Raw genomic sequence first — 15,926 nt, 5'->3', positions numbered from 1 at the left:
ATTTATTCATGAACAGATTTTAAAAATTGTGGATTGATGAATTCACCGAATTCAAAAGCTTTATTGCAGCGATTATGCGAAAACTATGCTTGGATGTCTTCAATTAAACGTTTGTTGTTAGATAATGAATTGTTTGTGAGCCTTGACTTGCTTTTGTCATTTTTTATTGTTTTATTAGTTGATGCGAAGTCAAAGGAAGATGAAATTCGAGAATCTATTTATGATGATGACGATGATGACGATGAGCCAATGCTTATATCCGAAACTGATATAGTCCAGCCAGAACCTATTTCTGAAGAAGAATTTCAAGAAAAAATTTTACATGGTGGTGACTTTTATTTGAATCAAACTTGTGATTCTCCTGCTCTTTTGGACTTACATGATTTCGAAGATGAAAGTGATAAAAAGAATGAAAAAGAATGCACAAATTTTACACATAGTGAACATTCTTCTCAAAAAGAGAATGAAGATATTTCTGATGTCATTTTTGAAACTGAAAAAATGGATTTTGAACCAAAAGAAGCGTTCATAAAGAACATAAGTCAACCTTCCGTTTCTGAAAAAAGAAGATTTAGGGATAAGGAAAAAGAAATTTTTGAATCTGTTGAAGAGGAAAGTGAAGATGATAGCGATTCTTATGAATTTTTTCTGAAGAATAATCCAGATATTTTCACCGACGAGGATAGTGAAAGTGAAAATGAAAGTGGTGATTCATCGTTAGAAGAACTTTATCCAAAAAAGACGCCTCAAAGAGAGCAGCCAGCAATAAGAAATATTATACCAAATTCGAAATGCATTTCTCAAAAAAGATTTGCTCCTCCACTAACTTTGCAAAATGACGCTGCTTCAGATGTTATGTTATCTTCTTTTCTTCTAAAACCAACATCGTCCGGAGACTTGTTTCTTTCGAATGTTCTTACGCCTCCACCTCCTCGTTTTCATTTGCCTCAAATTTTATCTCAACATAAAAATGAAAATTCCTCCCCTTTGAAAACGATTGAATCCAAAATATCAACACTTTCTGATGAATTTCCAATTTTTGTCACGCCTTCTATTAAATCAAAAGATAGAACCAATCCATTTTCTTCTACGCCTTCTTCATTATTAGAACCATCTTCTTCTTCATTGCCTTCTGCCACACATTCTTCTTTTATTTCCAGCACTCCAATGAACAAGATAATGGAAAGTCAATCTGGTAAGCCTTCGCAATCTTTTATAATTTCTTCAACGAAAAAATCAACTCCATTACGTAAGCCAAAGCATATTCCAACTCCGCTGACACCAGCCGCATTTGCTATGCTATCAAAACTCCCTTCATCGCCTCGAATGTATAGTGAGTATCAATTTGCTCGCCACAGAAACGAGTTGGCAGCTGCTGTTTTCGCTTTCATAAACAAGCGAGTATTTGACGATCGTCTTCCAAGTGAAACGAAGATTGAATGGTCTAAAACCCTTCGAACAACAGCTGGAACAGCCTTTACAACATGGAAGAAAATTAAAAAAATCAGCGAGAAAAAAAGCGAATGTGAAAGTTCTTGTGCTGCTTCAACAGAAAATTCAATGCAAAGCCTTGAAGAAGTTATTGAAATTCCAGAATCCGCAAGAATTGCATTGTCTACAAAAGTTATAACGAACTTTGATAGTCTTGTCTCTACAATGGCACACGAGATGTGTCATTTAGCTAAAAGCTTCATTGACAAAGAGCACGACACGAGGCATCATGGGCAAACCTTTAGAAAATGGGGGAGAAGAACAAAAAGTCGAATTGGCGTGGAAGTGAGCACATATCACCATTATGAAATACAATACAAATATCAATGGAAGTGTGAAATTTGCGGACAAATGTACAGGCGCCATTCTAAATCGATTGATGTTGAAAAGGTTCGTTGCGGAGTATGTTCGGGGAAATTGGTTTTTATTCCCACTCAAAAGAAGGAAAAAGCAAAATCCTCAACTCATATGGAAAATGATGAAAACAGCAAAAATCAAACCGAGAATGAAGAAAATGTAAGGAATCAAAAGTTAAATCCTTTCATGGAATTTGTGAAACGCAATAGAGAAGATTTTAAGACCAAGCATCCTGGGTTATCTGGAAAAGAAATGATGAAAGAACTTGGCATTCTTTATAGACAAAGCAAAAATTCTATTGTTTCTGAGAGTATTTAGAATTGAAAAATATAATGTTTTAAGAATTATTTTTATGTTTATAACATAATCAAAACACACTTTTTAAAAAAAAAATTTTTTTTTTATTTACATCTCCTTCATCAAAGAAATAATCCCATAAATCATAATGAACACGATGAAACTATGGGATAAAATGATCATTGGATGTTGTGAAGGAATATATTGATTTTAAACATTTAAAATCAAATAATTTCTATATTTGTATTTCAAAAAAGACAAAGAGCTTTTTGATGCAACAAAATTTACAACAGATCTTCTTGAGCGGAAAGAAATAAATGTATGATAAAAATTTGATGTTTTTTGTGTTGTGAAAAAGAAATTGTGATGAATGCACAAAGTGCCAGAATCAACATGAAGATACCTGTGCTATCTGCTGTCTTCCTACTGAAATTTCTTTCATTTTTTCCAAGAAATAATTGTTTTCATTTTAGTGTTTTCATATTAATGTTCTTTTATTAAACTATATTAATATTTTTTCTTCAGTTTTTATTTAATATGAATTTCTCATTTCATCAATATTACAATTAAAAACAAAGACTTATGTGACAATAATAATTAATACTTTTTAATTAATGAAAGGAATGAATTGTCTAAAAACATAGAGAAATAGCTAACAATATATTATAACTTTTATTAACAGCTCAGCAAAAAAATATTTTTATGTTCGACGAAAAAAGAGATGATTATCATTAAAAGAACAAATTACAAAAAGAAAAAGCTTGGAGTGTGCGGGCTTCGATCCCGCTGCCTCTCGCATGCGAAGCGAGCGATCTACCAATTGAGCTAACACCCCTAATGCGGAAAACCTGATTTACATCTTCGGTTATATAGTTTATATTTATTGTTGAATTTTTTTCTTTTTAATTGTTATTTCGGATTCAAATTCAATTGGTGGACATAATTCTTAATTTTTAATGTGAAAAAGAATAAATGAAATATATTCAATTTAAATTTTTTCTTTTTTTTTTTTTTTTTCACAAGGGGCAAAATACTTCACTTCAGGCATTTTCATTGAAAAATTATGCACTTTTCATTGACTTTTTGAGATCAAAAAACATAATAAAAATGGGTTCATTTTATGAAATACGAGCAATGTCACAAAACATTGTGTTTTGATTTCAACAATGCCTGTTTGCAGATATGAAAATCAAATTTATTTTGTAATCCGAGAAAGTGAAATAAAGTTATGAGAAAAGCAATTTTTCAATGCCTTGGGCAAAAAAAGCTTGAAAGTCCATATTTTCCCCCACGTATGTTAAAAATGGAAAGTGCTGGTGTGTCCTTAATAAAGAGAATCAAAAAAAAAAGACAATAATAATTTTTTTTATAGTTTGTTCATATAAATTTTATATAGAGCAATACAAAAAGGTTCGAAAAATAAACAATTGACTGATTTTTTTTTTAAACTTCCTTTTGCTTGAATTTCAAATAAAACAAAAACTTCGCATTTTTATTAATTTTTTGTTCCCACTCAAGTAACTTCACGATAACGGAAATAACAACGTTGTTTTCGTTTTGCTTCCATTTCAGTGACGTTTTATTAGTAAGCACAGAAATTTGATGAAAATTCGCACAGATATTGCATAAAATGCCGGACATCGCACAAAATACAGGACAAGATCGATTTCTCAATAACTGCAAGAGGAATAATTCTGACAATTTTCCTCAAAATATATCTCATCAATGAAAACTCATTTGATATTGAAAAACTTTCAAAAATGCTTCATTTGTGCTCAGAAAAAAGTTATTTTTAAAATCTCTGAGAAACTCAAAATCCTATTTCTTCGAGATTTTAAAAATAACTTTTTTCTGAGCACAAATGAAGCATTTTTGAAAGTTTTTCAATATCAAATGAGTTTTCATTGATGAGATATATTTTGAGGAAAATTGTCAGAATTATTCCTCTTGCAGTTATTGAGAAATCGATCTTGTCCTGTATTTTGTGCGATGTCCGGTATTTAATGCAATATATGCATTTTCCATGAAATAAAATTGTTAATATCAACGAATAATTAAAGTGGAGAACAAGTTTTTTATTTATTTCGGGATGCAAAACATCAAAAAAATAAAAAATGCCTATCTTCATTGATTTTGCGTTGACTGAAATAATCTGATTGATAATTTATGAAAGTTAAACAAAATTTTTGGAAAGTTAAAAGCAAAAATTTTTGATGAAAAAAAAAAAAAAAAATCTTTCATCATAAAAGTCTCTGATTACTTCATTTTGGAAAACTCATTTAAAAAAATGAAAAAAAATAATTTGTACAGCAAATTTTTATTTGAAATCCATCTGTTAATAACTTAAAATGCAAAATTCATTGTAATAATAAAATTCTGAAATTTTCAAAAAATTTTCTAATTTTGAAATAACAACAAAAGAATATTTTCACCTGAACAAAATACAATAAAAAGATATCCACAAAATGCGGATATTGTGAAACTAATGCTCGATATCAATGCATTGAAAACACTTAGGTTTAAACTGATTTGAAAGATTAGTGGATTTTTTGCATAATTGAAATCACAAGCAATCATAAAAGCCCAGTGAATAAATCATTTTATTTATATGTAAATTAAAAATTATTTAAGCCAAATTTTCTTTTTGAAAACGAGGAAGAGGACGATCAGAATTCCTTTCAACCACAGATTGAGCAGACGATTCTCCATTTGGAGAGGAAAGTGGCTTTCCCGATAAGCACAAAAAAGCCAATGAAGAAGTTGAGCTCGTTGCTGCATTATCATCTGCTCTGTCAGTTGTATCTGTCAGCTGCTTAACAGAGAAGCGTCTTGGAGACTGAACTGCCGCTAAGGACGAATTTGTTGCAGATTTTGTGCATTGGTGATAGTCTTCTGCAGAAGTGGGGAAAGAAGGAGTGTATATTTTGGGCTGCCCTTTCACACGGATGCTTGTCGTCAGGTCTGAAAACACATTCTCGCTCTGGCTTCTTGAAAGGCGGTTGGCGGTGTGCCGCTGCCGAAGATCTTGTCGTGCCTCGCCTTCGAACTCAATCAAAGGGCGCAGCCCAACAGACTTGTCTCCAATGAGAGGATGCCCGCTCGCCATCTGCATCGTTGGCTGTGTGGCTGTTTTGCTCAGATTGTGTTGCTTACGAGCAGATGGCGCATCATCCAGAGTGTTGCTCAGATGCCTCAAATTGGAGGAAGAATTTGATTTATTTGGCGACCGGAGACTCGGATGTGACAATGTCTTTGACAGCTGTGCAGCAGCAGGAGGAGAAGGAGAAGGAGAAGATGAAGGTGAAAGTGAAGGTGAAGACTGCAATTGGCTATCTGAAGTGCTGTTTGCATCTTTGCCTTCAGATGAACTTATTTGGGAGTCGTCTTTTGGAGATGATGGATGAGATGAAGAAAGAGATGAAATGTTGGGTGATGAAGTGGAGTCTTGTGCAACCTGACAATCAGTTTGAGAGGCATCCGAAGGAGAAGTTGATGGAGAACTTGAAGAAGAACATTGATTTTGAGAAGAGACAGAAATTGAATCTGAATTGTCATTTGAAGGCGAAGAGGAAGTATTTTGATGCTTCTCTGAAACAGAAGCAGGAGAAAAAGCGTTAACAGCAAAAGAACGTGGAGAGGAAGAAGGAGGAGTAGAAGGAGATGGAAATGGGGCAGAGTCAGTATGAGGCAATGAATGTGTTTGAGTGGTCGATGACAGTTCCTCCTCTTCGAGCTCAGGTGTTGCTGGTGGCTGATGAGGAATAGTCGAATCAAGATGGAGCGAATGGGTAGGGGCGACTGTTAAACTTGGTAGAAATGATTCTGAAGAGAGTTTTGAAGGAACCACTTCTCCTTTTAGCACAAGTGCTGGACATTCTTTGTCTCCTTCTCCTTCTCCTTCTCCTTCTTCTTTCTTTTCTTTTGCAGCAGCCAAAAACCTCCCTCTGATCAGCTGCTGTGAAGGAGGCTTTCTTCCTGTCTGTCTCAGCGATGGCTGTGACACACCTGCTTCGTCTTGCATCGTCAAAATGCGTCTTCTGGGAGTCAGGTTTCCCTCATCATCCACTTCACACGAAAGAACTGGGCCCCGCGCGATGCAGCCGCGGGAGCATGCCAATGTGTCAGACAGAATTTGAGCAGGTTTGGATTGAGTGGATGATAAAGCAGTTGAGCATTGAGGAGCCATTTCCATTGAAGGATTGTGATATGAGCTAGTATTATTATTATTACTGATTGGATATGCGAATTTGTCTGAGCTTTGGGTGCTTTCAAACTGGGGTGAACAAAGAACAGAGTCTGGGGTGTAGTCTGAAAAGGGTGTTTGATGTGGCTGAGGAGGAAGAATAGGAGAAGCAGGTGGGCAGCTGCGGGGCGAGTGCGGAAGAGGAGGAGGTGGAGGCAGCATCAGCGGTTGCTGAAGGACTGAATTGTCACTGGCCCCTTTCTCACTCATGTAGAACTGGCTGGTAGGAAAGCTTTCATCCTCAGAATAGGATTGGAGTGTTGGATCCCCATTGAAGCTGGCTTTCCCAGAGTCAAATGACAGGAATCCCTCGTTTCTGTCTTCTTCTGTGAACTCTCTAGTTGCATTGGCAGCTGAATAAAACGGGCCAGCTGCGGCCAAACTGTCCGATCCTCTGCGACTTCTGCTTTTAGCACTGCCAATGATAACAGAAGGCTGCATTGCACTTTTATCGAAGCTTGAAGTTCTCTGAAACTGTTGTGAATGAGACTCATTATTAACCTCTCCCCCGCCATTTGCATAGTAATTGCTCCTTTCATCAGCCAAGGCATTCTCATAATCTGATTCCAGCACATTCAAAGAAGAAGAAGAAGAAGAAGAAGAATGAGCAGACAGCCCAACATGCCCTCGATACAAAGTGCCTCCTGGTTTTTGATCGGCTGATCTGTTTATTCGCGCTGCACTCAAAAGATGATACTCCTGCGAAGACGGACGCGATGTGGAGGAACCTGATTCAAGATGATGATCTTCATCGTCTGCAATTGGATCCAGCTGGATGGATGTGATGTTCGCAGAGTCTGTTTGCATTTCACCTGAAGAGAAGCTGTTTTCAGGTGACAGTGCAAAACCAGAAGGAGAAGATAACATTAGATTTTGTTGTAAAAGTTGCATACTTGCAGAAGAAGATGGAAAAGATGAAGGAAAACTTCCTCCAGCAGTGTCAGTTGTGCGTGTGAATGTTGGTGCCTGTGCAGTCACAATCGGCTGGAGCAGAGGCAGAATCCGCTCTGCAACAATAGAAGGAGGTGTTCCGCTTTGCGAGCTGTGTCTTGTCGGGTTTGCCTGCCTCATCTTCATCGCCCTTTGTGTGTGCAATGCTGCCCTTGTCTGTTCACTCTGAGGAGTCCTTCTCTGACTTGTTGGTGCTGCTTGCTCTGCTCCTCCGTCGAGGCGTCTTCCCATCACCTCAAACAGAAGCGCAGTCCTCGTCTGCATCGAAGGCGGGGTGTGTGGATTCTGCTTGGGACGCCTTTCAGAAGTCGCATGATATTCATTTTGAAGCTGGCGTGTTCTGTCGTATCTGTTGCTCGATAAGTTCCTCGTTTGCGTGTCTGCTCCCGATGATTGGCCAATGTGCAAGTCAGGCTGCTGAAACGGAGCAAGAACCAACGAGGAAACATCTTCGCGTGCCACTGGAGTAAAACGCTGAGCCGATGAGAAGGTACCAGGAGAGGCAGACTTCTCTCTGCTTGCTGAGGCCGAGCGAAATGGAGAAATGAGAGAACGTCCCCTGGCAACTCTCCCCAATGAACCAGGCTTTTGCGGCTGGAGCTGTTGTGGCTGATGTGAATGACGTGACTGCGAACGAGAACGAGAAGGAAGACGAAGCGGCGGAGGAATAAAAGGATCGATGTGAGTGGAGTGTGGTGTGCTAGCAAAGAGATTGAGATCTAATTGGTCTGAAGATTGGGAATGTGGCTGAGGAGATGCAGAGAGTGAAGTGGCTGTTGGAGAAGACAGCTGTGAAATGGAAGAGGAAGAAGTCATATCAGACGATCCATTCTTTGAATGATGTGCCTCAATAGATATCCCATCCAGCATCAGATTTGGAATGCCACTTTCCATTTTCGTCAGATGCTCATCGCGAAGATGCCCAGATTTCAGGTGTCCAATGTGCTGTTCTGCTGATGAAGATGAAAATGAAGACGAAGACGAAGAAGATGAGGGCGAATCCTTTGTTGATAAATGTGGAGAAGATGGATGCGAATGCGGTTTGCTTTTGCGTGCTGCCATTATTTTTTCTTTCACAGCATCTTCAACATCCACAAGAGATGCATAGTCGATGGCAGGCATATTATCAATGGGGCATAAATCAGACAGTAGGAGCTGCTTGTCGATACATCCTGCATGGAACAGATGGCCACAGGCGAGACTGCGAATGCGCTTGCTTGGGTCGGTTTCTCCTTCAGCAGGATACAATTCGTTGTGACACACAGCACAGGTACCAATGGACTGTGATTGCTCAGATGAAGAAGATGCATCCAGAAGAAGAGTGATAAGGCGCAAAGAAAGAGGGAACTTCCGTGCTTGAGTATGCACCTCGTCCAGCTGGAGTAGCAGAGCATAGTCTTCTGGTGTGATCTCTCTCTGCTGCAACTCAGAAATCTCACTGGGAGAAAGGCCATCTATTCTCGTTCTCCCTCCCAAAGCACTGCCTGAAAGAAGACGAGGCATACAGCTGTTTGTGTCATAGCATTGAAAAGAGTGTCTAGAATGCGCCCCTCTGCGATAGCATTCTACACAGAGATTATAATCACTGCATATCATGCATCGCAATTTAGGACCTACTATTGGAGACATGCGGCATTCTGAACACGACGAACGAGAATGAACAAATGGACAAGTCGACCGCGGAGGAGCTGCCGTCTCAATCGGTCCCCATTCCGCGCGACAAAACGGACAGTTAATAGTGTTACCAATTGATTTATTGTGTTGAGCCCAAAATCCTAAACATCTAGTATGAACACTGTTTCCACATCCAAACCTGCAATAAGACAGAGGCTGCTTAATGTTCATTTCTTCTTGACAAATTGCACAAATTGAATCAGGTCCTATCGCTCTTTGTTCGACAACTGGTCGCTCTTTGTTTGAAGAAGAAGAGGATGACGATGAATGACTTGCAGGAGATGAGGATCTGCGGTGATGAATCATTTCTTGTTGTTGCGATATAACTGAACCCTTCAATAGCTGAGTAAGTTCACGATCAATGTACCCCCTTTGCCAAGCTAAAGGATTTGTTGTTGGAATTCGAAATACTCTTGTAACAACAAAAGCAATATGTACGCATAAATCCCCTCTTCTCTTTTGGCACGAACATATATTTACGCCTCCCAGAGAAACTTTATTTTTACGACCATTTGCATCTCGAATTACAAAAGATAAAGGTCCAACATTTTGTATAACAAGCAATCCAGAATGTGAAGCAAGTTGAAGGAGTGCATCAGTAGATTCATCTGATTTATTTACCCATGGAGTTTCACGTGACATTTATAAATGACTCCCTCGTATTTAGTTTCGAATAGTCTTTATTGCCCGTAATAATTCGTTCTGAAGATTAAAAAACTTCAAATAAAAAACATAGCATGGGTTAAGGATCAGAAAAATAAAGATATAGCAGTGCTTCTTTACTCAAATGGCTTCATCTGACGATGATGCCGAGTATTTACGTTTGTCCCTTTTAGGACAATCAAAAGGACGTCGTGCCGTAGAGAACGTTAATTTTGGAAGGAGAATGAACTTGTTTGCTATATTTTTTAATTTAAAAATTAGCTAAATGTATTTTTAAATTATTTTAGTTTTTTTTCGCTTCTCCACCAAATTTATAAGGTACGCATTTTCTAAACATTTATTTTATTTTATTTTTAACTTTGCTTTTGTAAAAGAATTGCTTTTTTTCTACACCTGCTTCTATATGGAAATATTTGGTAATAACCATTCAATGGATAGCATTCGCAAAATCATCATTTCCGCTAAAATCCTTTACTTATTTTAATTCACAAAATATTCCATTTCTCACGTGTGCTTTTCTTATCTTCGCGATGATTATTATTTTATTATCTTTTGAATGACAGCTTATTTGATTTTACATTTTGCTGGATAAGCAAGACAACATTTTTGGTAATGTTTATTTTGTGCACAATAATGCTTATATTTGGCTTGGGTGGAACAACTGTTCTTGGGTTTTTCCCGAATATACGCAATAAACTGCAGATTTTTCTAAAAATCACGACGCTCATTGGGTCTATTACAACTAGCATTCTTTTTATTCCTGTTTTAAACGTGTATTTAACTCCATTGTTATGCTATACGTCGGAAGATCCCTCAACCAATGAAGCTTTGGGATGCAATGACGATGCACATTTACCTTTACTAGTAGTAGGCCTTTGCCTTGCAGTTGTTCATTTTTTATCAACACTCATTCACCGTCTATTTTTGTTTAATTATGCACCTCGTGGAAATGGCAGCTCACTTTTTTCTTCGCAATCTGGCCTTATGGATGCTTTATCTGTTGTTTTCACAACAATAAGCGTCGTTATTAACACCGTCTTTCCTTATCACCCGCTTGCCACATGTTCCACCGCACTTGGAGTTACAGTTCTCCAGCTTCTCATTTTATTTTTTGTGCAGCCGTTTTATCAACTTAAAGGAAATGCCCTGATGTCTGGCTTTATCACAGCGCGCATTCCTTTCCTGCTTGCAGCCATCGTTCACACTGCTGTCCACGGACGCGATCTGTCTGAGCTTATTTCTGGCTTTGCGCTGATCATCTGGGTAATATTCAGCGTCATATTTGCCTTTCTGGCTGGCTGGGTGACAAAGATAAAAGGAAGATCGCTGTGGGCCATGCGAGATGGAGAAGAAGTGCCAATTCTGCCTCAGAAAAGGAAGAATAGAACGACTTACGCAGAAGCCGATGATCAAGTCCTGCTCTTCCCAGGTGGAGCATATGCTGGATTCCCATCAAGTCTGCAGGCATCTTCCCAGAACCAGACAGTCACAATGTCCACCACATCCCTCCCTCCCCTCGCTTCCTTGCCTGCACATTCACAGCAGGCTCAACTCCCACTTCACACACTCAAGCCCCGTGTCCTACCGAAATACCAGTCCCCTCTGCGTGTGCTGCAAGCCGTCCTGTTTGTGTTCAACCCGCCTTTCTTCAAGCGGAAGGAGTGCATCGACTTGGCCGAGGCGATTCTTGTCGATGCGACGCAGCGGCTGAAAGGATCGTCGATGCTCTGGATAGCCACTGCGTTGTTCCACCGCTACGTCACAAAGAAGCTGTCGTCTGTCGACGAGTGTGTGCGGATCATGCGGCAGTGTGCGCCGACGTTTGTGGAGAGGTGGCTGGCTTCAGAGCTGACGGCAGAGACAGAAATGCTGATGTGGCAGCGTCATCTTGCACTCCACCCTGAGCGAGCACGGAGCGACGACGAAGAGTTCAACGCATTGAACAACCGGGTGCAGTTCTTCGGGAACATGGAAGGGCTGCAGCAGGCAGAGGAAGAGTCGGAGAAGGCGAAAGGGTATCTGATGCAGCTGTGGGTGGGAATGCTGCGCGAGAACATCGACATCAGCCGCTCAGTGTTCCTCCTCAACGAAGTGGTGGCTGCCAACCAGCGTGCCACCAAGCTGTACATCTCTCTGCTGGGCGACCACCCCACGAGCATCCGCATCCTCCGGTCATACGCGTCCCATCTGGTTGTTGTGGAGCGGCACGACGACGAAGCACAGATGCTGCTGCAGTATGTGTCAGAGCTGGAGGAAGAGCTGAGCGAGATGCAGCAGCAGAGCCTGCTGTCTGACGAGGAGAAGAGCAGACTGGCACTCAGCGACAAGAGCAGCACGAAGAGCAGCACAGGAGCATCTCGACTGGCACCGCTGATGAAGAACATCATTCTGAGCCACGAAAAGGGAGCGCAGAAGCAGACACGGGCGGTGATGCAGAAGCGAGCCGCGATCACTCTGCAGTCGTCGATCAAAGGGAAGAAGAAGAACCTCGACTTGGCCAATGAGCAGCGGAAGATATTGCCCCACTTCCGGAAAATCATGTTCACCTGTCTCTTTCTTGTTGTTATCCCTGGTATCTCAATCTTCTTATACTCGTTCATCACTTTTAACAGAGCTGCCACTTACACGGACCTCATCAAGAACGTCTCACAACTGCAGCTTCAGACATATCATGTCTTTGTCTATGCGAAATATTATTACTACACGTTGTCCCCTCCTGTTGACATCGACAATCTCGTTTTCATTCCATCTCACTCTGTTATTTCTGATGCACTTCACATGGACTCCAACACACTCTCTCAGCGGCTGCTCTATAGCAACATGTTCATCCCACACGAGCACGAGCGAAGGATGCTCGAAAGAGAAGTGCTCGACCAAATTGTCATCCACCTCCACCGCACAAGAGTGGAAGACTTGACATGGCGAAAGGCGAACATCATCGAAATGGTGAAGAATGTGCAGAACTGGGCGCTCGACCTGCCGCAGACAGACACAGCGGTGCTGACGCTGCAGATGGCAGTGGACATCATCGTGTGGTTGAAGGCGAATGTGCCTGTGACGATGATGGAGCATCTGAAGGAGCTGATCGTCATCTGCATCATCCACGCACAGAAGGACATCAACTTATACTACATCATCACCTCTGTCGTCGGGATAACCATCACTTTCTTTGCCTGCGTGCTGTTCTGGTTTGAGGTGTTCAAATCTGTGCGGAAGCTGTCGGTGGAGCGGAGGTATGTGCTCGAAGAGTTCTTTTCTGCTCCGAAGAAGAAAGTGCTGAAGCTGATCAATCGGCAGAAAATGGACCCGGGTTTTGACCCAGACGACGAGAAAGGAGAAGAAGGCGGCTCTTTGCACGACGCTGCTCTTGCTTCATTCACCGAACACACAGCAACTTGGATGAGCAGAGCATCCAGCTCAAAACTCCTGAAGGACATTGAGATGGTGAATGACGACTACAACGAAATGTTTAACAAGAGATTGGATATTCTGATGAGCACTTCAAAAACACCTCAAAACCATCGAAGCAATCTTCCACAACATGCCATTTCTCAACCATCTTCTTCTTCTTCCTCATCATCATCCTCTTCTGCTTCTTCTTCCAATTCACCTTCAGGTTCTCCCCCAGCTATTCCTTCACCTTCACGCACACCCAACAGAGCATCACCTCATTTCCTCCCAACAACTCCCCAAAGCACTCACAGCCACACTTCAAATGCATCTCGATCAACAGCGCCCACTGTGCAGACAGCAGACACCCAGCCATTCTATCTGATTCCTCTGAACAACAACAGCCTGTCGACATCATCTGCCGCAGAAGGCAACAGCAACAAGAAGAGCAGCAGAAGCAGACACGAGAGCAAAGCAGACGAATCGATGAATTACCCCAGTGGATTCCACACACACGAATATTTGTCTCCCAACACTGCATCACAACACGAGCAGAAAACACCTCATCATCTGGAAGCCAAACAAGATGCCATCAAAGTGGCCAGCAGCACTTCATCTGCACAGAGTTCGCGAATTCCTCCGCTGACACCAAAGAACAAGACAGAGCACATGTCAACTGATCCATACGGACTGAAAGAGTCCGAAGAGCACCAGCAGCAGCTGAAAGAGAAACGAGACGAGGAGCTGCGGGAGGAGCGTGCTGCGCAGATCAGCAAGAATGTGATGGTATTGTCACCTCGGCTTTTTTTTGAGATTCTCTCTGGCGCCATCCTCATCATCGGGTCAGCTGAGGCCTTTTACATCATTGCCATCATAACAGCCAAGGCGTGTGGAGACATGAACTCTGCTGTTTTGCTGTCAGCATATCGTTTCATTCTTGTCGGGCATTGTGCGTCGTCGATGGTGAATGCAGCTGATCCTGTTTTGGAAGATCTTCCTGTGAACTACGAGTATCCATATGGAACCGCCCCTCTCTGGCACGACTTGTCCCACATGTCGCCCAACAAGACGCTGCAGCTTGTGCTGATCAACCAAACCATCTCCTTTTTCACTCTCATCCACCAGCGGCTGTGCGAAGGTGCAAAGCCATCCAAATACGGTGCAATCACTGGAGACGAGCTAATTGATGGGCTTTCTGTGCGGAAGACGCTGGTGCCTCAGTCTTCTTTCAGCAAGCTGATGATGGACCAGACAAACTGCCTGGAGAACCCCTGGAGAGCAGACTGCGACAACAAAGACAGGATTTATGGGATGAAGCCGCCGTATGCTGGTTTGGAAGGGCTCATCACAGCGTTTCTGACACAGTCACAGTCATTTGCCTCAGAAACGAATGTGTCGAAATTGATGCTGAATGACACGAGGCTGCAGATGGTGCACACTGCAATACAATATGATCTGACAGGCGGAATCAACAAGTTCAGCGTCGCTCTCATCCGCGAGCAGAAAAGCATTGTGAATTCGTATCGAGTGCTGCTCATACTGATGTTTGTGATCCACTGGGTGATACTTCTTGTTTCGTATGTTGTGTGCATGATTCCCATGCGACGGCACGTCTTCTACATCTCCAAAACGACAGGGACGATTATGGAGCTGGATCCAGTGAATGACACGACATTTGACACGATGCGGTGGAACGAGAAGTACAACATCGATGCCAACCTCTTCGACTCTGCCCATCTGGTTGCCTGCAACGCTGCGCTGGATGCAGCTGTGGCGATGGAAGGAGAGGATGCGGCTGAGACGCATGTGGCGTTCCTGCGCTTTGTGAATGTGATGCTGGGCAACTTTGCCAACGAGGAGCAGCTGATGCAGGCGTATTCTCTGCCCCACTCGTTCCTCAGGCAGCACGAGGCGCACCACATCGTCATGGCCATGCGGCTGATGGAGCTGGGCACAAAGAAGCTGGACTCAGACAAGGCCCTGGAGCATCTGGTGCACTTCATCCGGGCGTGGCTTTCGGAGCACGTGATGAAAATAGACCGCGAGGCAGCGACGTATTTGAAGGAGAACGCGCCGCTGTCCGTGCTGGAGAAAGAAGTTGACTCGCTCGACTTCTACAACATCTGCTTTCCGCCCTCGCTGCTTGTCTTCATCAATTCTGACGATGCAAAAAGCGAGGACCGCAAAATTTTCCATTCGTATTGCCGTGTTTCGAAGCATTTTCTCCGCAAAGTTCGCGAAATTTCGGTATCAAAAGAGCCTACTTGAATTTCTTTTTGTGATGAGTTTGCATTCTGTGATTTTCCATCTATTTTTCTGTTTTATCGGGCAAAAAAAATATATCCCAATCAATTATTCTAAATAGTTCTTTATTATTTATTTATTGAAATGTCTTTTTTGTTATTCAGCTCTCGTAAAATTTTTATTTTATTTTTCTTTTCAACACATTCCGCAACTTTGATACAGTTGCTTTATTGCCCATCATTCTATTTATTGATATTTTGTATACGCCTTAATTCTGCAACCACGTCATACGTTAATAAATATGCATGTTTTAGTGTGTATTGCTATTACTCCACTTCGTTTTGATTATTCGAATCTGAATGTTTATTTATATTGATATGTTTTAATTTGACTGTCTGTTGCCATGATAAACACCCGAAATTATATTTATTTTTGCGACTTTTGGATTAGAATCAATCTTATGGCTTATTTTTTTCTTTTATTAATTTTTTTTTGTTTATTAGTAATCATTTATTCCATTCCCTCTGCTATTTTTTTAAGCTTTTAAATTACTTTTTGTTCATGAGCATCCATTAATGATTGTAATAGAATCATTCTTTCAGTGAAATCTATTTAT

The 15,926-nt window shown here is 41.3% G+C and overlaps 3 protein-coding genes across 3 annotated transcripts; 2 read left to right on the top strand and 1 right to left on the bottom strand.

Moving 5' to 3' along the window:
* Positions 1-93: 93 nt before the first annotated feature.
* MONOS_2435 (putative HMG box protein) lies at positions 94-2,240 on the top strand (the record flags this gene model as incomplete). The annotated part of the gene is made up of 2 exons (XM_067872354.1): positions 94-109; positions 179-2,240. 2 exons carry the CDS (start codon positions 94-96, stop codon positions 2,164-2,166), a joined length of 2,004 nt encoding a protein of 667 aa, XP_067729478.1. The 3' UTR covers positions 2,167-2,240.
* Positions 2,241-4,459: 2,219 nt separating this feature from the next.
* Positions 4,460-9,744, bottom strand: MONOS_2436 (putative Zinc finger SWIM domain-containing protein 2). Its single transcript, XM_067872355.1, has one exon. It carries the CDS (start codon positions 9,653-9,655, stop codon positions 4,772-4,774), a length of 4,884 nt encoding a protein of 1,627 aa, XP_067729477.1. The 5' UTR covers positions 9,656-9,744; the 3' UTR covers positions 4,460-4,771.
* Positions 9,745-10,288: 544 nt separating this feature from the next.
* On the top strand, positions 10,289-15,916 carry MONOS_2437 (uncharacterized protein; the record flags this gene model as incomplete). The annotated part of the gene is made up of 1 exon (XM_067872356.1): positions 10,289-15,916. The coding sequence occupies one exon, from the start codon at positions 10,289-10,291 to the stop codon at positions 15,332-15,334; it is 5,046 nt and encodes a 1,681-aa protein (XP_067729476.1). The 3' UTR covers positions 15,335-15,916.
* Between the last annotated feature and the right edge of the window lie 10 nt (positions 15,917-15,926).

The sequence above is a fragment of the Monocercomonoides exilis genome (genome assembly GCF_001643675.1).
Source record: "Monocercomonoides exilis strain PA203 chromosome Unknown scaffold16-1735695, whole genome shotgun sequence".
NCBI classification, from domain to species: Eukaryota; Preaxostyla; order Oxymonadida; family Polymastigidae; genus Monocercomonoides; species Monocercomonoides exilis.
This window is presented reverse-complemented; position numbering and strand designations above follow the sequence as displayed.

What these genes read in the sequence shown, in the direction of transcription:
- MONOS_2436 (XM_067872355.1), bottom strand. Translation starts at nt 9,655, where the DNA reads ATGTCACGTGAAACTCCATGGGTAAATAAATCAGATGAATCTACTGAT.